At 47.1% G+C, this 23,154-nt stretch overlaps 2 protein-coding genes across 6 annotated transcripts in view; one reads left to right on the top strand and one right to left on the bottom strand.

Annotated features, from left to right (window-relative positions):
- Positions 1-480, bottom strand: part of LOC102688890 (protein mono-ADP-ribosyltransferase PARP14-like) — a 28,677-nt gene extending 28,197 nt beyond the window's left edge. For 2 of the 3 annotated variants that reach the window (XM_069188625.1, XM_069188624.1), the window contains exon 1: positions 180-479. The gene's annotated coding sequence lies outside the window, so the exon portion shown is untranslated. Of the gene's footprint in view, positions 1-179 lie in introns of all 3 variants that reach the window. The other variant, XR_011189386.1, reaches the window with a different exon arrangement.
- Positions 481-2,346: 1,866 nt separating this feature from the next.
- The window catches only part of LOC107076134 (telomerase protein component 1-like), a 51,664-nt gene continuing 30,856 nt past the window's right edge, over positions 2,347-23,154 (top strand). The window contains exons 1-16 of one of the 3 annotated variants that reach the window (XM_069188621.1): positions 2,347-2,454; positions 6,869-7,384; positions 8,035-8,223; positions 9,118-9,267; positions 9,598-9,762; positions 10,291-10,428; positions 10,914-10,985; positions 12,092-12,213; positions 12,896-13,053; positions 14,045-14,154; positions 14,840-14,918; positions 16,370-16,550; positions 16,908-17,115; positions 20,096-20,248; positions 21,018-21,092; positions 21,710-21,831. In XM_069188621.1, the coding sequence (XP_069044722.1) occupies positions 2,374-2,454; positions 6,869-7,384; positions 8,035-8,223; positions 9,118-9,267; positions 9,598-9,762; positions 10,291-10,428; positions 10,914-10,985; positions 12,092-12,213; positions 12,896-13,053; positions 14,045-14,154; positions 14,840-14,918; positions 16,370-16,550; positions 16,908-17,115; positions 20,096-20,248; positions 21,018-21,092; positions 21,710-21,831 (2,519 nt within the window). In that variant the 5' untranslated portion in view covers positions 2,347-2,373. Of the gene's footprint in view, positions 2,455-2,876; positions 3,380-6,868; positions 7,385-8,034; positions 8,224-9,117; positions 9,268-9,597; positions 9,763-10,290; positions 10,429-10,913; positions 10,986-12,091; positions 12,214-12,895; positions 13,054-14,044; positions 14,155-14,839; positions 14,919-16,369; positions 16,551-16,907; positions 17,116-20,095; positions 20,249-21,017; positions 21,093-21,709; positions 21,832-23,154 lie in introns of those variants that run through there. The other 2 variants (XM_069188623.1, XM_069188622.1) reach the window with 2 other exon arrangements.

Genomic DNA, 23,154 nt, shown 5'->3' on the forward strand with positions numbered 1-23,154 from the left:
CTCCGTCTGCAGCAGTTTTAAACCAAAAACGTCTTGCGTTTCCAATACTGTTTTAAAAAACAAACAAACAAACAAGTGATTCGCTTGTCCGGATGGGTTCCGTCTCGGGGCAGCCATGAACTGTGCCAGTAGCCACGTCACTGGATCGTAAAATGAAGAGTCTCACTCTCATTACTCACATTTCACATCAGAAACGCAGCCACTCTGTGTACTGAGTTGGTTATGACGTTTTTCACCCTTGAAGGAATAAGCGAGCTGCCTGTGTACTGCGCACAAGGTGAACAGTACCGATAGCAGTACTGACAACAGCAGTAATTATGTGGGCTGTACAGTAAATGCATGACACACAGCACACATCACATACACGGACCCGCCCTCGTGTTGCTCGGTCACCTCTTGGATAAAGTTTCTCCGACAATAGTGCACTACGTTACTGTGCGGAAAGTGGCAGTCCGGTTCAGCGGTGGGTCTTTGAATTTCACGCCTAGTTCGACTCCAGCCAAATAAAACCACACCAGATTAAAGATAAGAAGAAGGAGCAGCAATGCTGTGTCTTTGTCGGGAAAAAAAGCCACGCCCCCCCCGTGCTGACGAAATCGAGAAAGATACAGGACAGCTCCTTGAACCGTAGACATCGATTACACAGTGTTTATGGAGAGTGACCTTTGATTTGGAGCTATAGATCAAGAGCGTCAGACTCAATCCTGGGCGGCCAGGTGCTCCATCTGCGGTCTTCCTTCCATCTGAATCGTCGATGAAACCACTGGCATTGTAACCATCCCTGCTGATTCACTGAAACAAAACGCCTTGAATTACAATTGCACAGGCACCCACGAAACGCTTTCAAGCCGGATTGGAAGTATCGCTTGCGCTGTGAATTACACCGGCTCTGTGACGGAGATCTCGAGTGGAACGATAGACGGTAAACCGAGGCCGGGTCTGTATGGGTGCAGGTTTTGGACCGGGGTAAAGTTAGCTTGAAGTTCGAAAACGATTTTGGCACGCCTGTAGCGTTTTCACGAAACCTCTTAGAGTTGCGAGAACACTTGCTCTGTGTATAAAATACATTGTGAATGCTTTCTCAGCCTTTACTTTGTTGTTTTTATGACATTGTTTTGACCAAGCACGAATATTCTTTTGTCCATACACAATGCACTGGGATAGGGGAATGCTCTTCACAAGCCAATAGCATTTAAACCACAAAGCTGCAAGTAAGTGTTTTGCACACTAAGCAGGTCCTCTGACCTTTACAAGCCTTGCTTTGGCTTGTGAAACCTCTTTTATTTTTTTATGATTTTTTCAATACGGCACCATTAGACATGCTATACACTGGGATAGGTGGGTCTTCTTCATGACTCAATAGCTTTTTAAGCACATCAGCCACAGTGCTGCAACCAAGTGCCTTACACACCAGACAGCCCCCCTCACCTTATACAATTACTTTGGGCTGTGGAACCTTTATTTTTTTATGATTTTTTGAAGATGGCACTACAGGTAATACACTGGATTAGGGGGTCGTCTTCATGGCTCAATAGGTTAAGCACAACAGCCACAGTGCTGCAACCAAGAGTTTTACACACCAGACAGCCCTTCTCACCTCACACAACCATGCTTTGGGTTGTGAAACTTTAAAAAAAATTTTAATGATTTTTTTTTTTACTGTAATCAAGTGTTGTGCACCCTAGGCAGGCCTCCTGACCTTTCACAGTCATGCTTTGTTGTGTGAAACTTTAATTTTCTTTTTTGGATTTTTTGAACATGGCAACTTCCACCGAGATGGGTGGGGTGCTCTTCAATAGCTTTTTCATCTATACACACAAACGGATGTAACCAAGACACTCAGAACCAACAGAATCAACGTGAACTCATAGAAAAACAAGAATGCCCCCGAGACACCTGGAACCCCCTCCTGTACCACTCTGGTATCAACACCCCCAAAACCATCCATACCAGCTAACAAGACTCAGAATCGGTACAACCCTCCAACCTGGACCAACAGCAGGATGGGACAAGAACCTGCCCCACACTACGTACCCCTCATCCAGACCAGCAGGACCACAGACTATCATGGATGTAAAAATTTCCACAAGTCGTGGTCTTTAAAATGCATTTGGTTTGAAGGCGTTCTGTGCTTCCATTGCGAAGATATGGACAAAAGAATAATCGTGCTTGGTCACAAAAATGTCATAAAAACGACAAAGTGAAGGCTGAGAAAGCATTCACAATGTATTTGTGAACTTTGATTTGACATTCCGAAGCACTCTCATAAGACAGGACTCACATTTTATATGAGCTTATAAGGCATTGAATACGGTAGATGACGAGTGAAGACGGAAGTCCGACTAACCAAACCTTTATGTGGTCGTGAGATTCATGAAAGTAATTGCACGCACACAAAAAAGTTCGAGCAAAAGGCGCACAGGCAGAGCAGAGCAAAGTGATCTGCTTGTTCAGGTAAGTGTAATTAGTCATTTGAACTGCATTCAGCAGAAGATTTCTAATGTGCTGTCGTTGTCAAGGAGCTGCCCGGGTTAGCCGATCGCTGAGCTCAATGACTGAGCCCTCCCGCAATTCATCTCTCCGTCTGCAGCAGTTTTAAACCAAAAACGTCTTGCGTTTAAAACATTATTTGAAAAAACAAACAAACAAGTGATTCGCCTGTCCGGATGCGTTCCGTCTCGGGGCAGCCATGAACTGTGCCAGCAGCCACGTCACTGGATCGAAAAATGAAGAGTCACTCTCATTACTCACATTTCACATTAGAAACGCAGCCACTCTGTGTACTGTGTTGGTTATGACGTTTTTCACCCCGCCCTCGTGTTTTTCGGTCACCTCTTGGATAAAGTTTCTCCGACAATAGTGCACTACGTTACTGTGCGGAAAGTGGCAGTCCGGTTCAGCGGTGGGTCTTTGTATTTCACGCCTAGTTCGACTCCAGCCAAATAAAACCACACCAGATTAAAGATAAGAAGAAGGAGCAGCAACGCTGTGTCTTTGTCGGGGAAAAAAAGTCACGCCCCCCCCCCGTGCTGACGAAATCGAGAAAGATACAGGACAGCTCCTTGAACCGTAGACACCGATTACACAGTGTTTATGGAGAGTGACCTTTGATTTGGAGCTATAGATCAAGAGCGTCAGACTCAATCCTGGGCGGCCAGGTGCTCCATCTGCGGTCTTCCTTCCATCTGAATCGTCAATGAAACCACTGGCATTGTAACCATCCCTGCTGATTCACTGAAACAAAACGCCTTGAATTACAATTGCACAGGCACCCACGAAACGCTTTCAAGCCGGATTGGAAGTATCGCTTGCGCTGTGAATTACACCGGCTCTGTGACGGAGATCTCGAGTGGAACGATAGACGGTAAACCGAGGCCGGGTCTGTATGGGTGCAGGTTTTGGACCGGGGTAAAGTTAGCTTGAAGTTCGAAAACGATTTTGGCACGCCTGTAGCGTTTTCACGAAACCTCTTAGAGTTGCGAGAACACTTGCTCTGTGTATAAAATACATTGTGAATGCTTTCTCAGCCTTTACTTTGTTGTTTTTATGACATTGTTTTGACCAAGCACGAATATTCTTTTGTCCATACACAATGCACTGGGATAGGGGAATGCTCTTCACAAGCCAATAGCATTTAAACCACAAAGCTGCAAGTAAGTGTTTTGCACACTAAGCAGGTCCTCTGACCTTTACAAGCCTTGCTTTGGCTTGTGAAACCTCTTTTATTTTTTTATGATTTTTTCAATACGGCACCATTAGACATGCTATACACTGGGATAGGTGGGTCTTCTTCATGACTCAATAGCTTTTTAAGCACATCAGCCACAGTGCTGCAACCAAGTGCCTTACACACCAGACAGCCCCCCTCACCTTATACAATTACTTTGGGCTGTGGAACCTTTCTTTATTTTTTTATGATTTTTTGAAGATGGCACTACAGGTAATACACTGGATTAGGGGGTCGTCTTCATGACTCAATAGGTTTTTAAGCACAACAGCCACAGTGCTGCAACCAAGAGTTTTACACACCAGACAGCCCTTCTCACCTCACACAACCTTGCTTTGGGTTGTGAAACTTTAAAAATTTTTTTAATGATTTTTTTTTTTACTGTAATCAAGTGTTGTGCACCCTAGGCAGGCCTCCTGACCTTTCACAGTCATGCTTTGTTGTGTGAAACTTTAATTTTCTTTTTTGGATTTTTTGAACATGGCAACTTCCACCGAGATGGGTGGGGTGCTCTTCAATAGCTTTTTCATCTATACACACAAACGGATGTAACCAGGACACTCAGAACCAACAGAATCAACGTGAACTCATAGAAAAACAAGAATGGCCCTGAGACACCTGCACCCCCCTCCTGGACCACTCTGGTATCAACACCCCCAAACCCATCCATACCAGCTAACAAGACTCAGAATCGGTACAACCCTCCAACCTGGACCAACAGCAGGATGGGACAAACCTGCCCCACACTACGTACCCCTCATCCAGACCAGCAGGACCACAGACTATCATGGATGTAAACATTTCCACAAGTCGTGGTCTTTAAAATGCATTTGGTTTGAAGGCGTTCTGTGCTTCTTTTGCGAAGATATGGACAAAAGAATATTCGTGCTTGGTCACAAAAATGTCATAAAAACGACAAAGTGAAGGCTGAGAAAGCATTCACAATGTATTTTATACACAAAGCAAGTGTTTTCATAACCCTAGGAGGTTTCGTGAAAGCGCTACAGGCGTGCCAAAATCGTTTTCGAACTTCAAGCTAACTTTACCCCGGTCGTCTTTGGTGCGTGTTTCGCTGCCTGTTTGTAGTTTAGATGGCGTTAACTTTTGCCTTGATAGAACAGGTATCTCGGCCTGGTTAACTTTCATTTCGCTCATTTAATTTTACTTCTGCGTTTACGCAGATTTCGTTTTGAAGCAGTGGGTGTTTGCGGGGGCGTTCTTCAAGCCATAATACGGTAGCGTGACTTCGTGAGGTGTGGGGAAGACTGACTGGAGGGTGTGGTTGTGTGACCAAACATCTCGAGCACTGAAGCGTGTCTTAGATTATACTTTTTGTAAAGCTGGGAGTTTTACGACGAGGGATTCTCGAGTCTAAGGACTCTTTCATGTGATGCCATATTTATGCTACAGGGACAGTCCCTGCATGACGCTTACTCTGCCTTTCATTGGGAATTTGTTCACCAGAGCACAACGATTTCTGCAGCCGTGGCACTTTCCTGAGCCTGAAGAGCGCTGCTGAATTTCAATGCTGTATAATTACCCTGCGGCTCTTTACTTTTTTTTCTACGTTTGGGGGTGAAAAAAAATATCAAAAAGATGCACGAATAAACAAAAACAACAACCCACGGAACAACATGCTGCCAGAGAGGGTTACAAATCGGAACAGGATAAATACATTTTTGTAGACACATTTTGTATTTGTGATTCACCCAGTATTACTAACAGATTAATTATAACTAGGTATTCTTTTCCCCTGCTCCTCCTAAGTCTGTCCTATTGAAGCCATTGAAGTTGAAGCATCATATTTTGAAGGAGGGAGGCACAGTGGCGCAGTGGTTAGTACCAGTGCCTTGCAGTGCAGGGGTTCTGGGCCTGATTCCTGGGGTGCCATTTGCATGGAGTTTCTGTCTTCTCCCCACAGTGACGGATTTCCCATTAAGCACAGTGCCTAGGGCCTAGGAAGGAGGGAAACACTAGTGACTAACAAAAAACGAGCCGAAACAACATGCTTGCGATCGACTCTAGGTGCTCCAAATCCATAATTCTAATCCGATTTAGCGGCTGTTCTGGAAACTGGAAGTATCGAAGTGATGGTGAGGCTCGACTCGCTCCATCAATCACATGGTTTAGCATGAGAAGAGTTTAAAGTGCATCGTGTCAATCGATGTCATTCAATGGGCGTTGACCCCTCTTTTTGAACATTTCGGAGTGAGAGGGCCTACGGACACTAAAATCCAGCCCTGCCTCCCCTGTGTGTGTACGAGTTTCCTCCCACAGTCCAGTTTGGGGAAAACTGGCCCTGCTGTGAGTGTGTCTGTGCCTGTGCGTGTCCCTGTGTGTGTCCTGCGATGGACTGGCGTCCCACCCAGGCTGTACCCTGCCTTGCCCCCCTTGCTCCCCCATGTCCCTGAATTTGAAGAAGTGGTTACCAAATGGGTGGGTGTAGAAGGATTCCCAATTCCTGTCCTGTCCTGGAGGCTCCAGTGTCTCCACTGATTTGCAACCCAGCCAGGCTCATAACAGCCCACATCAGCTTGCTATTGGCCAAACTGGACCAAAAAGGCAGCTTCTCCCGGCCTTTTCAGATACTGGGTCTTAGAGGAGATCTAGGAAACCTGCAGACACAACGTCCCCTGCAGGAGAAGGATTAGAGACCTCTCTGGAGTGGAAGGAATTTGCCATTGTTGGTGGTTCTCTGTTGCGAACTAATTGTCTGTCCGTCCTGCTGCAAAGCTGTGATCTGTTCCATGTTGTGTGGTCTGTAGGCTCTCGGGGAAAAACGTGGTGGTGAAGCAGATAGGTGCGTTTGAAGGCTTATATTGCATGATGTGTTCTGGGAAAAGTAGGCCTAGGTGTTAGTGTGCACGTCTGCGTGTCTGTATTGTGATGGACTGGCAGTGTGTCTTGCCTTGCACTCATTGCTTGCCGAGATAAGACTTCCCTTCAGCCCTGAGTTGGAAGAAGTGGTTAGAAAGTGGATGAGTGGCTTCAGCTTCAGCTTCAGATGAGTTCAGCTTCCTGTGCTTCCTTACCTGTATGTTCAGAGTGAAGTCACAAGTGTGAAGGTCTTCACTCCTGAGGTTCGTTAATGACAGCAGGGCAGCAGGTTGGTGACTCCTAATCGTATCTAATCTTTCCCAGGCTTTTGTCAGGATGAAGGCACCCCAGCAGGTCCGGGGCTTTGAGCCAGAGAAGGGGCTCCACAATCACATTCTCTACTCCAGCCATCTGGCCCGGAGCTCCGGGATCTCCCTGGAAAACCGGATCCTCGCTCAGGCCTCTGCAGCTGTCAGGACACCGGCAGCCCATACCTCCCCCACCGGCCTCCATTCCCGTCACGGAGACAAGCTGCACTTGGCAGCCGGCGCCCTCACTGCCACGACCTCCCCGGCCCTCCTTCCCACCCGGCTCTCGGCCACCGCCGCCCCCGACCTCTCCTGCTCGCTCCTGGGGAGTCAGCACATGCTGCTCTCCCAGAGGACGGCTCAGGGCCTCCCCTCCGCTGCTGGAGTCCCAACGGCCGGCCGCCATCTCCAGCCCTCCTCTCTGATTTCCGTGTGGGGAAGACGAGGCGCAGACAAAGAAGAGGTACCATCTCCTAGTGAGCAGCCCGCTGGAGATCCACAGCTCCACACTGGGAGCACACTACAGAGCCTGGTAAGGATGTAGGACCGGTGCACTGTGGGTAGGAAACCTTGACATCGCCGTTGAGTTTTCATGGCAAGTGGTTGCTTCAGCGAATCCTTAAAAATCCCATTGAACTTGTCCTTAGCGGTGAGTCTTCTCTATTAAGTGAATGGTCCCTGACCCATTAAACACCTTGCCTTGAGATTAACACTGCTGACTTGACATTTATGTATTTTTGAAAAAAGGGGAGGGGGATACTAAAGTTGTCTCTTTTAGAATTCAGTTTTGGGGGAAATGCTGAGGAAATGACAATGTACTGTTCAGGCAATGCTATCTCCTAAGTCTGTTCATCATTGAAGCATGACCTTTCCTGTTAAATGCAAGAAGAATGCAACACGTTTTAGTTATACTGATACTTTTAAATGTTTTTTTTTTTCATTTATTACAAAACACAATTCAGGAGAAGCCAGAAACTCCCCTTCTTGTTCTAAGGTAGTTTGTGTCCAAGATGTGAGGACAGTCATGGTGATACTCGGGAGTCCATTTAACAGATCATAATGCTTGATTGAAAAATCCTGTAGTTGGGATCGCTGTTTGATCCACTTGATCCGGGATCCAGGAGATCACAGCCGAACTCTTGATCCCCGCGGTTTAATTGGAGTCGATTGCGCGAACTTCAGATCCCAGGCTGTTACCCAGACCGCCAGGCTGCTGAGGATGTGGACGAGATGGCCGTGGAGCTGCCGGTCCCGGAGCTGGAGCTGAGGGAGACCAGCCGGGAGCAGGAAGACGTGTGGGAGACGATGGGAGAGTTTCCTGACTTTCCTGACACCAGCAAGCGCTTGGAAGAGGAACTGAGAGACAAGAAGGTGAGTCGGGCAGGTATGGTTTGATCCCAAGAGCTTAAATGAACAGAGTCAGGGTCACTATTCCTACAGGTTGTCTACGTGTCCGGACAGCTCTAGGTCTCGTCTTTTGGACGAGAAAGGTGAATTTGACCATTCAGCTCTTGCCTATGAATAGGACACGCACACAGATTTTGGGTGGTTACAAGACGAGGGACAAAACAAGAGTAAACAATTCACTGGTATTTTTAGATTAAGTGTTATAGGGTCTATTTACATCGACAGGGTGACCTAGAGGTCACCCAGCGGATCCTCAGACCGTTCCCCCCGCTACACTTCCGAGCCGTCACCGCTGCGCATGCATCATCTGGGTGCACCTTCGCTTTGTCACAGGCAAGGGCGCTACAGTATCAGATGACCTAATTTTTTTCGGTAACGTTTTGTTAGTCTAAGTGAGTTGTTGCGGGCTGCGGATGATTATCTCGTGGGCCGTGTGTCTGTGACCCCTGCTCTGGGGCTGACAGCCAAACGGCAGTAGCCAATCCCCTTCATCACCATGCCTCCCCTCCCTAAATCTGTTTAAACCCTCCTCTGTATTCAGGCGGTGCTCAGTATTGTTTCAACACTTAGGAGTTCTGGATCTTATCCATGCTGGATACTCCCTGGACCCCTTGCCTGACTTTTGGTTTTTGGCCTGTTTTCTGGTTCGTGGTTTGTATCTCTGGCGCTTGATTTCCAATCTGACTTTTGGTTCTGGACTTTTGCTCGCCTCTTGACCCCAGCCTTGGATTTCTCTTGCTATCTGGTTTAGGATATTTGTGATTCCAGGACCTGCATAGGGTCTTTCCTTGTTTTTCTAAGCTGTGGGCCAGCCTAACACTCTCTCCCCCTCTGTACCCATCCCTCCATCTCTCCCAGTTCCTCCTGCTGAACATGGTGTGCTGCTCCCTTGTGAAAAAGGAGACTCTTCCTGGCCATGAAGGCTGGGACGAAGCCGAGAGCACGTGGACCAGATTGAAGAGCCTTGCTCAGGACATCTCGCAGCAGGACGGCCAGTTCCTCCTGAAGGCAAGTTTGGAAATGTGAGGGACTACTGGCCCCACTAACACCTCCTCCAGCAGCAACCTTAGGTTTTTCCCCAAAAGTCTGTAATCCAGGTACTGACCAGGCTCACACCTGCTGAGCTTCAGTGGGGCTGCCAGTTGTGTGTTGCAGAGTGATATGGCTGCTGGCTGTTTATTTTGCAGTAAAGATCATTTTTGCATCCAGAAAATCAAAAGAAATCGGGGGAAGGGCTCTGCTAGGAGTTTTCAGGGCCGGTGACAGAGAAGAGAAATGAACAAATAATCTGCAGTGTGTGTGTGTGTGACGTCCTGCACGTTTCCATCTTTCTCGCAGGTGGCTGTCTACGCCCGACAGGAGCTGAACATGCGAACCACGGCCAACTTCCTCCTGGCTCTGGCTGCCAGCTTACCTGAAGCCAAGGGGCACTTGAGGAGGTACTTCTGCCCTGCAGTGCAGCTGCCCTCCGACTGGATCGAGGTTGCGCGGCTCTACAGCTCCGTACGTACGCCTTCGCTGAGGGAATCTCCGCCGATGCTGGCTGGCCAATCTAAAGCAGACATCTGCCGAGATGCTCAGTTTCGGAATAAGTGATTTTCCTTGCCAGATGAGGCTGGGCTTGTTCCCCACTGCCCAGATCAAAGTTAATTACCAGTCGCTTCCCGTTTTCCGCCTCAATGCGTTGTGCCCTGTCTGACAGACGGTGGCCATCAGAAGTATTCCCCCCGTCCCACACATCCCCGTTTTACATTTTATTGTGTAACAATATGGAATCCAGGTATTAAACTGGGATTAACAGGGGTCAATGGGAAACCCTTTAAAATGTCAAAGCAAAAACAAAATCCTGGGGGACCTCCTATATTCATTTTCTCATTGTAATTGTGAAAAAGCCCAAGGAGGAGGGGGTGAACACTTTTGATAGCCCCTGTCGTTGCAGCTGCAGTTGTGCCCAGCCCTTAAGAGACTCTTCGGAAAACCCCACGGCTTCCCCTCAGGCTTCGCCCCCTCAGTCCCTCGTTCTCGTTTCAGTGCTTTGGCCGCAATCTGCCCTCCTGCCTCAAGAAAGCCATGGCCCACAAGTTCAAGCAGTTCAGCGAATACCAGCTGGCCAAGTACAACACCCGCAAACACCGCTGCAAACACGACCGTGCCAGGCAGAAGTCCAAGGTAAGGACCAGGAGCAGGCTGCCCTGGCTGGTTAGCTGCATGTACTCTGCTCTGTGGTTAGTCGTGGCTAGCTTTAACTAACCGGGAATAATAGTTAGTTAGGGTAGTTATGGGTAGTTAGTTCTGTGGTTAGCTATGACCAGTTATAAACAGTGTTGGATAAGATTAGAAAGTTACATTCATATAATGCAGTTAGTTATAACTAGAGTCCTGTTAGTCATAACTTGCCAGTCATATAGTTACTTATAATAATAGCTATTTCTAGTTCTCACTAGTCGCATAATCGTTTTTTGTAACCAGAGGTAGTTATGGTTAGTTAGTTGTGTGGCTGATTTGTCCTTTTTGTCTGTCCCTTAATTCCCTCTGCCTTCCTCTTCTTTTCCTTCTTACTTCACCGTCTCCTCGCCACCCCAAGCTCTGCCCCCCGTCCTACCTCCACCTGATCGGAGACCGTTCCCCTCATCGCATCGTCCTTGTTCTTGCAGAAACCTGGACCCGAGGACTGGAAGAAATGGGCAGAGCTCCTCAGATCGGAGCCAGTGCAGCTGGAGAAATACGTGAGTTCCTCCTCAGAAAGGTGTCAAACGAGACGAGGCCCTTCTGTCCTTCTGTCCTTCCAGCCCCTTTGGTAGCTGTGCTCTTGAGAAGCCGCTCCAATAGGATCCCACAGGTTTGCTTGGCTGGGGTTCAGCTGAGGGAGGATGGGTCTCCCCAATTCTGTCTTAAAAAGTGACTGTAATTAAGATAAAAGGCAAGATCACTTTACTGGCCCTATACAATTTCTTTGCATTAGGAATTTGTCTTTTTACATACCCCAGCTTGCTCTCCATGAGACACACAGACAGGGAGAGAAGCTGGGGGTCAGAGCGCAGGGTCAGCCATTTATACGGCGCCCCTGGAGCAGCTGGGGTTAAGGGCCTCGCTCAGGGGCCCCACGGAGTAGGATTCCTCTGCCAGCCGCGGGATTTGAACTGGCAACCTTCCAGCCACAGGCTTCACGGCACCTCTGTGTAAAAGGTGATCACACCCACTGAAGCCTTAGCACCGTAGGTGATCGAGCAGGGAGCTGCAAGGGAACGGGTAGGAGGTAAAGATTTGTCCCGTGCTGAGAGGAAAAGAAATGAAACACAACATTTCAGCTGTGGAGCCTTCTTCTGGTGTGTTCGAGTGGGTAGCTGCGTCAGATAATGCTGAGGAGTTTTTTTTTTATCTGTAGCACTTTTCTGGACACTCCACTCAGAGCACTTTACACGTAATGGGGACTCCCATTAGTGAGCAGAAGAACAGAATGATGAAGCCAGTTCAGAGATGGGGATTATTAGGAGGCCATGATTATGATGGTTAAGACCAGGGGGAAATTTGGCCAGGACACTGGGGTTACACCCCTACTCTTTTCGAGAAACACCCTGGGATTTTTAATGACCACAGAGAGCCAGGACCTTCCCCAAAGTTCCATCCCAAGTTATCGTGACAAGCAACTGAAACAAGTGTATGCACAGCAGTCTCTCAGGTGTACAGTTACTCCCAGCTAATTGGGCAGCGGTTAGGTAGTGTGGCAAACTAAGAATCCACATCCAGGGCTGAATCCAGAAGCCTTGAGCTTAATGAGTGGGCCACCAAGCCCCCAGGTAACACTTGGCTTCCTTCCATATCCACTTGACAGATGATATCGACCGAGAGGAAAAGCGCCAACAAGCAGCAGAGCATTTTCAACCTGAAGAGGCTGGTCCAGAGACTGCACATTAAGGAGCCGGCAGAACATGTCATGGCCCTACTGGGACGCAAGTATGACATTATACCCACTATACTTATAGACCCATTACGTGTTGTAGCACGTACAATAAATATGTATGTGCCAGGGGTTTGTATACAGAGTCCACTGTATATCTGCTGTTAGTGTGACCGGACATAAAGTAAGAGTCTATACAGGTGTGTGTGTGTATCCAGTGTGTCCATTAAGAGTCTGTGTGTGTTTGTGTGTGTGAGTGTAGTGTGTCCAGTAAGAGTGTGTGTGTTTGTGTGTGTGTGTGTGTGTGTGTGTGTCCAGTAAGAGTCTGTACAGGTGTGTGTGTGTGTGTGTGTGTGTGTGTGTATACAGTGTGTCCCATAAGAGTCTGTGTGTGTTTGTGTGTGTGAGTGTAGTGTGTCCAGTAAGAGTGCGTGTGTGTGTGTGTGTGTGTGTGTGTGTGTCCAGTAAGAGTCTGTACGTGTGTGTGTGTGTGTGTGTGTCCAGTAAGAGTCTGTACGTGTGTGTGTGTGTGTGTGTGTCCAGTAAGAGTCTGTACGTGTGTGTGTGTGTATACAGTGTGTCCAGTAAGAGTCTGTACGTGTGTGTACAGTGTGTCCAGTAAGAGTCTGTACAGGTTTGTGTGTATACAGTGTGTCCAGTAAGAGTCTGTACTCCAGTTGTGTATATACACATCTCTGGTCTCCTACTGGAGTAACACCAGAGCCTTCCTTGCTGTAGGTACCCCAGCAGTCTCCAGGCATTCTCTCGCAGTGGGCTGTCGGGGTCCTGGGATTCTCAGCGTTCCGGGAAGAGGATGAAGCTGTCGCAGCCGGAGACATGGGAGCGACAGCTGAGCCTGCTGGGAAACAAGGCGCGGACGTGGGAACAGCTCATAGGTTGTGCCCTTTCTCTCTCTCTCACTCTTGTCCGACCTTTGACCCTGAGCTACTCCGGCCCCATTCTCCATTGCCTAGCCAGGCCCGCTCTTTACACTGATGGTTTGCTGATTAGATTGTTAGACATTTTCTGCTTGGGTGGGTTCCGGTGGGTTCCGGTTACCTGAACAGTTGAGGAAAACGATGTTAAAGGACGTTTTGATCTGTTGTATTTGAAGTGTGTGTTAGATAGTGAAACAATAATGACATTTAGCCCTTCGATAACACGTGCCATCACTCACTGTTCAAGAGCCTCCTGTCTATCACAAGGTTCCTCTTCTGTTCATACCCTGGGCGTGTCCTTCTGTTGTTGTTTGGGCTTCCGATTGTGGCGCTCGGCAGTAACCGGTTCGAAAGGGGCTCCTCAAATCTGAATAAGAGGAATCAAATTAGTGATTGCTCACACCCAGGGGCTTGTGGGACACTTGCACTTCATCTCATATCCTGTACATTCTTACTGGAGGCTCCAACAGACAGGATCCCAGCAGCAGTCCCGCATATGTGACCGGGCACTCCAGAGTCCTAGAGCGCTAAGAAGCTGCAGATATCGTCCCTCACCACTTTGACCCCGCAATCAAAGCGGTCAGAAGGTCATTGGTGCTGATCTTCCAACCCTCTCCTCAGTCTGTCGTCCACTTGTTTTGCGTAAAGCAAAATCCATCTGTGACGATCCTTCACACCCCTTGTTTAATAACTTCCAGTTACTCCCCTCAGAGCGCAGATACCGACTCCCCAACACCTAAACCAACAGGTTCAAGTTCTCTGTCATACCTGTAAGCCATATTGTTACTTAACATTTCACTTTCAATGCAAATATGTTGGCATATTGTTTTTCCTGTCCTTTTTTTTTCTTCTCTCCATCCGTACACCAACACTGCTGCTGTAAAACAACATGTCCTTCCCTGGGGATAATATAGATTCTCTCTCTCAATCCTTTCCTTCCCCTCTCAAGACAACAAGGCCCTGCCCTTCATGGCCATGCTCCGTAACCTGCGCAGTATGATCACAGCGGGAATCAGTGAGCAGCACCACAGCAAGATCCTGCAGAGGCTGACAGACAAGGTGAGACAGCAGAGTTTCTGTCTTCAAGAGTCATACTCAAGGTCTACACACCCTTTCCAATGTCACATATTTTGTGTGTACACACTGGCACTGCCATTTCCAAACAAAACTATGGCTGTGATTCAAGCAAAAGTGCAAACAGAGGGGTGTGTACACTGGCCTCGGTTTTAATTTTAAGTACATTTTGCAGTGTTTGAGTGTTTGTCTCTCACTTGGAGGTGGTGTTGCTGTCAGAAATGGACAGGCAGCGATTGCTGTACAGACTGATGTGTGCAGCTCTTGAGTAACTCAATGAGATGTACACTGACAGGCAGCACAGTAGTGCAGTGGTTAGTGTTGTTGCCTTAGCACTGGGTCCCTGTGTTCAATACCCAAAGTGTCATCTGCCCCAAGCTTGGATGTTCTCCCTGTAAATATATGGGTTTCTACTGCCTGCGGGTTTGCCTTTGCCAAGGATTGGCGTCCTGGCCGATGGCGTGCCCTGCCTTCCACCCGTTGCTTGTCGGAATTGGTTCTGGCTCCCTCGCATCCCCGAATGGGATAAGATGGATTGATGGATGTATCCTGATTGCTGTCGGTCACTTTGGAAAGGGTGTGCAAACATTATCCGTCAATGTATCTTAGTGGGCGTTTCCAGATTTGTGTGGCTTCATCAATCAGCCTCGTGTTTTTCCCGTCTCTGCAGGAATCCGTGATCCGCAGCCGACAGTTACCCTTCCGCTTCCTGTCTGCTTACAAAGTCATGCTGATGCTGGGCCAGGCAGGTATGTTGGCCCTTCTGTATCCCACAGGCACGTCGGCCTCTGGTTATCGTTCGTTGTGTCTACGGGGTCGACTTTGTCAATGTCTGTGGGGCGGGGCGGTGGCTCAGGATCTGTGCCTGTGGCTGGAAGGTTGCTGGTTCGAATCCCGTGGCCGGCAGAGTAATCCTACTCCGTGGGGCCCCTGAGCAAGGCCCTTAGCCCCAGCTGCTCCAGGGGTGCTGTATAAATGGCTGAGCCTGCGCTCTGACCCCCAGCTTCTCTCTCTGTCTGTGTGTCTCATGGAGAGGAAGCCAGGGTCTGCAAAAAGACAATTCCTGATGCAAGAAATTGCATAGGGCTAATAAAGTGATCTTATCTTATATTTCTTTTTCAAAACTGTATGAATGAGTACACTCATTCTCTCTTGATTGTGTCCCTACGCTGCCATCTAGTGGTGGCTTGGACACATACGGGACAGCTCCAAAGGCAGCAGTCGTGAGACAGACAAATGTCTGTGAAAAGACAAATTCCTAATGTAAGAAATTGTATGTGGCCAATCAAGTGATCTGATCTTATCTTATCTGGGTATTTCCAACACCTGCTAGTTTCTCTCTGTTCAAGACTAAAAAATGTTCTGGCCATGTTCTTGCCTGTCAGCATAGGACGTTCCTAGCAGTCCCAGAATGCATTTTGTGGCTCTTCTCCAGACTGATTACAGAGCTGCAGGATTATTTTTTAATTATTTTTTGGAACATGGGGATCAAAATTATACCTGTATGACAAAAATAAAGAATCACCTGTAAATATATATCCAATACCACGCTCTTTCATGACCCCTCTGGACAATTCTGGTTCTCTCAGGTGCCATCTTGTACCTCCAGCAACCTTATTTACTGCATCTCTTGCAAAAAAATGCCCAGCTATTTACATTGGGGAAACAGGAAGGAGATTGGGAGACCGCTTCAGAGAACACGTCAGGGCTGTGAGGATCAAAGATCTCTCCAAGCCCATAGTTTCTCATTTCCCCTCTGACGGCCATGATCACACTGATCTTTCCGTCTGTGTTCTCAAAGAGGGGTCTCTCAACTCCTATTGCAGAAAGACATCACACCTCTCTTCACCTCTCTTGATTTCGCACCACCTGAGTGCCCACTCTGACCCCCTCCTGCTCCCGCCTGCTCCCCACTCCCGGCTCCTGTCCTCCCCTGCCTTATCAGCTGCTGACTTTCCTCTCTCTCACACCCGAAGAAGGCACCACAGCCGAAACGTTGTTTCTTTTCTTCCGTTCCCAGCATGGAGTCGACCTTTACTTGCTCCTTTTGCAGCCTAAGCATGCTGACGCAGTTCCCTGCTGGAAGTACAGAAAAATAGACGTCTGCCCTGGTGGCTCAAGCAAGGAGTTGCGATGTGCTACAGTACATCGCAAAAGTGAATTGTCCATATCTCATTCTGTTTACTTGCTTCTTCTGCAGCAAAGCCGTCCGGTGGCTCTTCTTCCATCTTGAAGTCCATCTTGAATCCGTTGCCTAAGGCCCGTGGGTGTAAGGCGATGGAATGGGACACCACCAGACGGCGGAGACTGAGGGCGACACTCGGGGTGCACTTCGTGTACAGACTGTACAAAAAGAGGAAAGCCCTGCAGCAGAAGGCGAGGTTAGCCGACATGGACACCGGTCCCAGACTGGCTCTCCTGAAAATGGGGCTCCGTCAGATGCATTGAGCTTGCTCGTCTTCCTGATGAGCTCTGAAAGAGAGCTGTGGGGGACCCAGGGCTCTCGGCCCCGTTTTATTTCTTGTCTGAAGGCAGACGCGGCCTTTATCGATCTGCCAAATCCAAACCTTCAACTTCAATTATCCGCACTGCATTGCATTTTGGGATAGCAGGTCACACAAATTCTGTTAAGAGTCTGTTCAGCCTGCAGAACAGAAAATCCTGTACAGGCACAAATCAATGCAATCTCTGTTTGTTTTCATCTCCTTTTTTTCCCCTCTCTGTGCCTTTCGCTCCAGTCAGAGGAAGTACAGTAACCAACTCCTGGGTAGATACCGAGAGGCCCTGGAAAAGGCTATCCAGATTTCCTGCAAGCACAACATTCCTCCGCTACCCGGGAGAACGCTCATTGTGTTTCGAGCGGAACATACAATGCATCGTCCCTGCAAGGGATCAGAGGATATCTGCTGCCCTTTCAGCTCGGAGGAGGAGAAACTGACCCCTACGGTAAAGCAGGCTGGCGCAGGCATCATTGATTAGAGCAGATGTTTTCTGCCTCATCCTCTAGAGGGGAGTGTTTTCGGGGGGCCTCCTGTGTGGTTCAGCCAGTCAAAACAGTTGTCTGAGTGGAAGGCAGGGTTCTGTAAGCGCAGGTTCAAGCCTGCGTCGTGTCACTAGTCTTGACGATGACCAGGATTCCCCGTGCCCATCATTGTACTACCAAGGGAAGAGGGCGATAGTTTGACCAGGGCTTCTTGTCTCTCTGTGACATCGAGACCCTTACGGCCTCCTAGGCGCAGGAGTGAGGTGCTACCAGGGGAGGAATGACGTGATTCTCTTGCACTGGCTCTGAGGCTCCAAACCTTCAGTTCAGGGCTGTGGCTCCTTTGACATGTGGCTCTTAAGCGGGCGGGTCGGTCTTCTCCATTCTGCCCTGTGTGTGGTTACACGGTTCGTAGACTCTTGATCTGGGGTGTAAAAACACACAAGTGACTCGTCCAAACTGAGTGCAGGACAAAGGCAAAGTCCATTCCCGAGTGCTGGGGAGCACCAGGCCAGAGCTCATCCTCATCCTTACTGTATCATTGATTGCACTGACATGTGACTTCGTTCCTGGATGAGAAATGGGTCTGTAGGAGGGGCTATTCCTAGCAATGCTGATGCCCACCAATGCTCCTGGGAGGACTGAAACAAGTGTGGGGTACCTCACTCAAGGGTACAATACCAGTGTTTGCAGATGGGGACATGAACCTATAGCCCATCAGTTACCAGTCTAGTAGCTCACCTACTGATCTTTGACATACCCCCAAGTTCAGTGGATTAGCGTTAACAGGGAAAGACATTAACCACCACATCACAGTTGCAGCTCAGCTAAAGCTTGTCAGCCTGAGGCGAGGCTGGGTTTTTCCTACAGTTCAGTCATATCTCAAGTTAAGAGGAGCCCGGTGTGATTTTGACTCCCACCCTACATGGCCAAACAGGTCTTGGGAAGTGGGTGTGGATGAAGAACGTTTCTTGTTCAATGGTAGCTGGTAGCAAGACGGGTTGCAATGGAGAATCCTGGAACTGAAAAGTAATAGTAATAATAATAAACTTCATTTTATATAGGGCCTTTAAAGGTGGCTTCTCAAAGTGCTTTACAGGATGACAACAACAATAAATAAGAAGAATACATAAGATAACACACAATTACAATATATAGAGGAGACCGTGGATGGTGGTACTATGAAAAGCAGAGGGGTTAAGAATGGAACCAGTTAAGTAAAGGCTTTTCTAAAGAAGAGGGTTTTGAGTCTGGATTTGAAGGAGTTTAGAGAAGGTGACTCCCCGATATCCTTGGGCAGAGAGTTCCAGAGCTTGGGGGCATAATAGGAGAAGGCCCTGTCACCCCCAGAGTGTAGACTGGCTTGGTGTACAGACAGGAGACCAGAATTAGAAGAGTGAAGGTTGGGAGGTGGGGAGTAGGACGACAGTTGCCCAGACAGGTACTGAGGTGCCAAGCCATGCAGAGCCTTATAGGTGAGCATGAGGATTTTAAAGTCTACACGGAATTTGACCGGAAGCCAGTGCAAGGACTCCAGGATAGGAGTAATGTGATCATTTGCAGTTGACCTGGTCAGGATTCTGGCTGCTGAATTTTGGACATACTGCAGTTTGTTCAAAGTAGATTTAGATACCCCAGCGAGTAGAGCATTATAGTAGTCAGTTTGAGAGAACACAAATGTGTTGATCAGCTTTTCAGCCACAGTTAGTGATAGCATAGGGCGTAGTCTAGCGATATTTCTGAGGTGAAAAAAATGTTTTGACAGTATGCTGCACATGTGGGTCGAATGTTAAGCCAGAATCGAATATAACCCCAAGGTTTTTCAATTCTGATTGTAGCTCAAGTACAGAACCATCTACAGATAGGGTTACAGGACTGGCTTTACGAAGTTGATGGGGGGTGCCAGTAAGCATGATTTCAGTCTTGTTGCAGTTAAGATGAAGGAAGTTTTGAGTCATCCAATTTTTTGTCAGAGATGCGATTAGATAGAATAGAGACAGCCACATCAGTGTCAGGTTTGGTATGGATGTACATTTGAGTATCGTCAGCGTAGAAATGAAAGCTGAGGCCATGTGATCTTAAAAGCTGACCAAGTGGAAACATGTAAATGCTGGAGAGCAAGGGGCCCAGTATTGAGCCCTGAGGAACACCAGACCTAACAAGACCAATTTTAGACCTGTACCCTTTAAGAGAGACAAGGTGACAGCGATCAGTGAGGTAAGATTTAAACCATTTGAGAGCAGTGTCAGATACTCCAACCACAGTCTAAAGATGAGAAAGAAAGATATCATGGTCAACAGTATAGCGTATACTGTTGTATAGCATTCTGTGTATAAAGGAGCACACTACTATCAATGCATGTGACTAGATAAAGCAAGATCGTGAATAATTCCCGACTGCCAGGGCTGATGCAATAGTTTATTTTGTATTAAAACGGCAATCTACTCATTGCCTGCAACATGTTGCCTATTAAAGCAGAGAAGAAGGAGTTCCCCTTCAACTTTCTGCAAAAATACTTTTGATCTCACAGTTTTTGCCCAATATTGTACCTCACATGGTGGCAGATAAAAATAAGACAAGAACATAATAAAACAATAAAGACTAAACTCCTCTTTCCCATAAATGTATCCTCCTCTGTCAGGTAGTACTCAAAGATGAACCATATTGTATATGCCACACATTTCTCCATTTGCCTCACACTGTGCAACAGGTAGTTACTGTACATGCAGCCTGAATGCAGGAAGACAAACTAAAATGGACGTCTGCCCACCTGTTCAGTTTTGAAAATCACAGTGGTCTCGTGAACTGGAAAAACAGGTGGCTCGGTGTGACATTCTGGAATTGTCAGGTGAATTTGCTTGGCGAGTTCCTGGGGGTCAACAGGTCCTCGGATCTTGAAGTCGGTGTGGCTTTGATTCTTTTGATTCCTTCTGCTCTCTGCAGGTCAAGGAGGTAGCAGCTTTGCTGGGGCTGATGATCGCCAGTTCCTGTGAGCACGCTCAGATGGTCCTCCTGTCGTACGAAAACTGCAAGGCAGTGGAGCTGCAGGCTGACTCGCTATTGGACAACATCAAGCACGTGATGCAGCAAATGGAGGTGAGGGAGCCTCCTGATTGGTTAATGTCAGAAACAGTAAAATACATTGGACTTGATGAGATTATGATAAACCACATATCCAGTAAGATGATTTGCTGCAGGACAAATATTTTCCAAAACTCCATTTAATGTTAAAGTCCATAATATCCGTATTTCTTTTCCTTAATAGGTGTGGCATCTACATGAAAAGGCATACGCCGATCACAAAGTTTGTAATAGAATATTATAAATACTATAATAATGCTAATATTAAAGACTGTTGTAAACACACTTACACACACAGAGTAGTGCACCCAAATTGTGATGCACACATGAGGGTCATTAGATTTCTTATAGGAGGCAAACAGTTCTCAACACAAAGACATTGACTTCTCTTTTTTTGCTACAGCAGTTGTAATATTCAGATAATATTGAAGGCAATTCCTGAAATCAGAAGAAAAACAGACCTTGAATGACCTGAATCAGTCTGTAGCTTCTCTTGGTTCTGAGAAATGATTACATGAAGACTTTTCCTGATAGCTCTTTTTTTGTAAAGCAGGCATAGTTTTCAAAAAGATCATTTGCATGCCCAAGTAGCAGATTGTTTTCGTCTGCTACTTTTATATCTGCAAATTAAGTTATAGTATAACTTCTATTGTGCTGGAAATAGATGTATGCAGTTTTATCTTGTAGTGGCTTATTGCTCTTAATGGAGATTTATGACTAAAAATGTGGACTTGGGATTTTTTTTCCCTTTGTTTTATATTCCCCATTTTTGTCTTGTCAACAGAAATGTGTTGAAGAGTCCAATAATGAGCCATCCTTCTATGAATATTTCACTGGCTACATAGACCAAAAAGTTAAGGTAAGCTAATTGTCACATCGGAGCCCTCTGTGTTTCACCCTGCCTCTCGCCTGTCTCCATCGTTCCCAATCAGAGGTGTTTCTCAAGGCGTCCACATTCGTTGCAAACCAGAAGATCGTTTGACGCCTCTTCGTGTTGGAGCGAAAGCCTTGTGATAACTCTACCCAGTCTCTGTGGTTAAAAAAAATGGCATTGCTGTCTCCCTAGCTACAGCAAAAACACAGCATTTCTTATGAGTGCATTAGTGTAAATAATGAAGTCATGGTCTATCCATTTCGCTCATTCCTAGATGTTAAAAGACCAATAATAAGTTTATTACACTCTTTATTTTGTTTTCCTTTAAGAAGAAAGACTTTAGAATTTAACCTGTCCACATCTGTTGTAAGACAGACTGTTGAAAATGAGTCTTAAAAATCGTTTAAATCGTTTAGACATACGTGCAGCTACACGTATGTCTCCTCAATACGTGTAGCTGCACATTTAAAGAATGTTTTTTCCTGGAATGCAGATATTTAATATAAAGATCCTGTGGAACGTTACAGTGCTTGTAACTTGTCAGCCCTGTAGGTTGTGGATTTTACTATTACAAATCACTCTGGAGATCTTTTGATTTGCAGTTTGACACAGTCATATTTCTGGAGGCGCCGACATCGGAGAGAGAGGTAACCCATTCCCTCCATCGGTACAAGAAAGAGGTGAATTCTGAAGCTCTGGTTGTTAACGTCTTCCTTAGCAAGAGGTAAGAACAGGTGCAAAAGTTTCTTACTTTTTTTTTTAAACCAAGCGTGGCCTTCACACGCAGAAGCAAAGACTTTCCCATCCCGGATGCATCATTTCCGCAATAAGAAAAATGCGAGTCCTTATTCGATTTTCATGAAAAAAAACGAGCTGGTGAATTTTAGTGTGCTATAAAAATCCTACAATTTCCATCCATACATTTTCTAACCAGTTTATCCAAATCACGTTCATGGGGGAGCCAGACCCTATCCCGACAAGGAAAGGTCACAAGGCAGGGTACATCCCGGGTGGGACACCAGTCCTTGGCAGGGCAAACGCACAGACACACTCCTGCCAGGACCCGTTTCCTAGCTGACCACCATGCAAACTCCGCACAGACAGCACCCCAGACCTGGAATTGAACCCGGGGCCCCTGCGCTGTGAATCAGCTATGCGGACCGCTGTGCCACCCATTACCACGATTTATGATGCTATAATAGTTTTCAGAGTCAACATCACAATTAAACATGGTCATAAATTCAATTGATTGACTTTAGATGTGTTACGTGATTTACAGTCACTCTCGGCATTATTTGCTTTAAATAAATGTTGACGGTCATCAGTGTATCATTGCTACATGAGAATGGCCAGGAACACTGGGACTATAATGAACAGGATACACTATGCAAATATTGTAAAACGATCCGTCCCAGCCCCAAGATAAACTGGCGGTGAGTTCAAGGTAGTGTCAGTGGGACCTGGTGTCCTCTTTTCTCCTAGGCATGGTCTCTGCACATTTGCCCTTCTCAGTAATCAGAGTCCCAGTATTCCATGATCACCTACTGCTCAGGCCCTGATAATGTCGATGCTTAGATCCCCTTGAAACTAAGCCCCAGGGCATGTGCAATTTGGGCTCGGCATTAGCACGGTGTGGGTATGTTCCAGCAGCCAGCCAAAAAAACAGTCCTTTGTTACGCTGGTATGATGTAGGGCACCAAGAGACAAACACAGACCAATTTTCCCATCCACCACTTGACCTACCCACATGTCTTTGGACTGTGGGAGGAAACCGGAGCGCCCAGAGGAAACCCACATGAACACATGGAAGACATGCAAATTCCACATGGGAGGCCGCTCCGGTTCAGAACAGAGCTCTGCTGATCATCTCAGCGCTGCGCCACCGAGCCGCCCGCATTATTAATGCTAATAAAATGTTGTGCTCTGCAGAACTATATAAATGCCCTCTATGGTTTATTATGGTTAAAGGTCAATGGTTTGCCTCAAAGTAGAGTGAAATCTTGAAAAATGGAATTAGAGCAACACAGCTAATCTTCTGATGTGCGCA

This window comes from Lepisosteus oculatus, chromosome 4 (assembly GCF_040954835.1).
Source record: "Lepisosteus oculatus isolate fLepOcu1 chromosome 4, fLepOcu1.hap2, whole genome shotgun sequence".
Classification (NCBI taxonomy): Eukaryota; Metazoa; Chordata; class Actinopteri; order Semionotiformes; family Lepisosteidae; genus Lepisosteus; species Lepisosteus oculatus.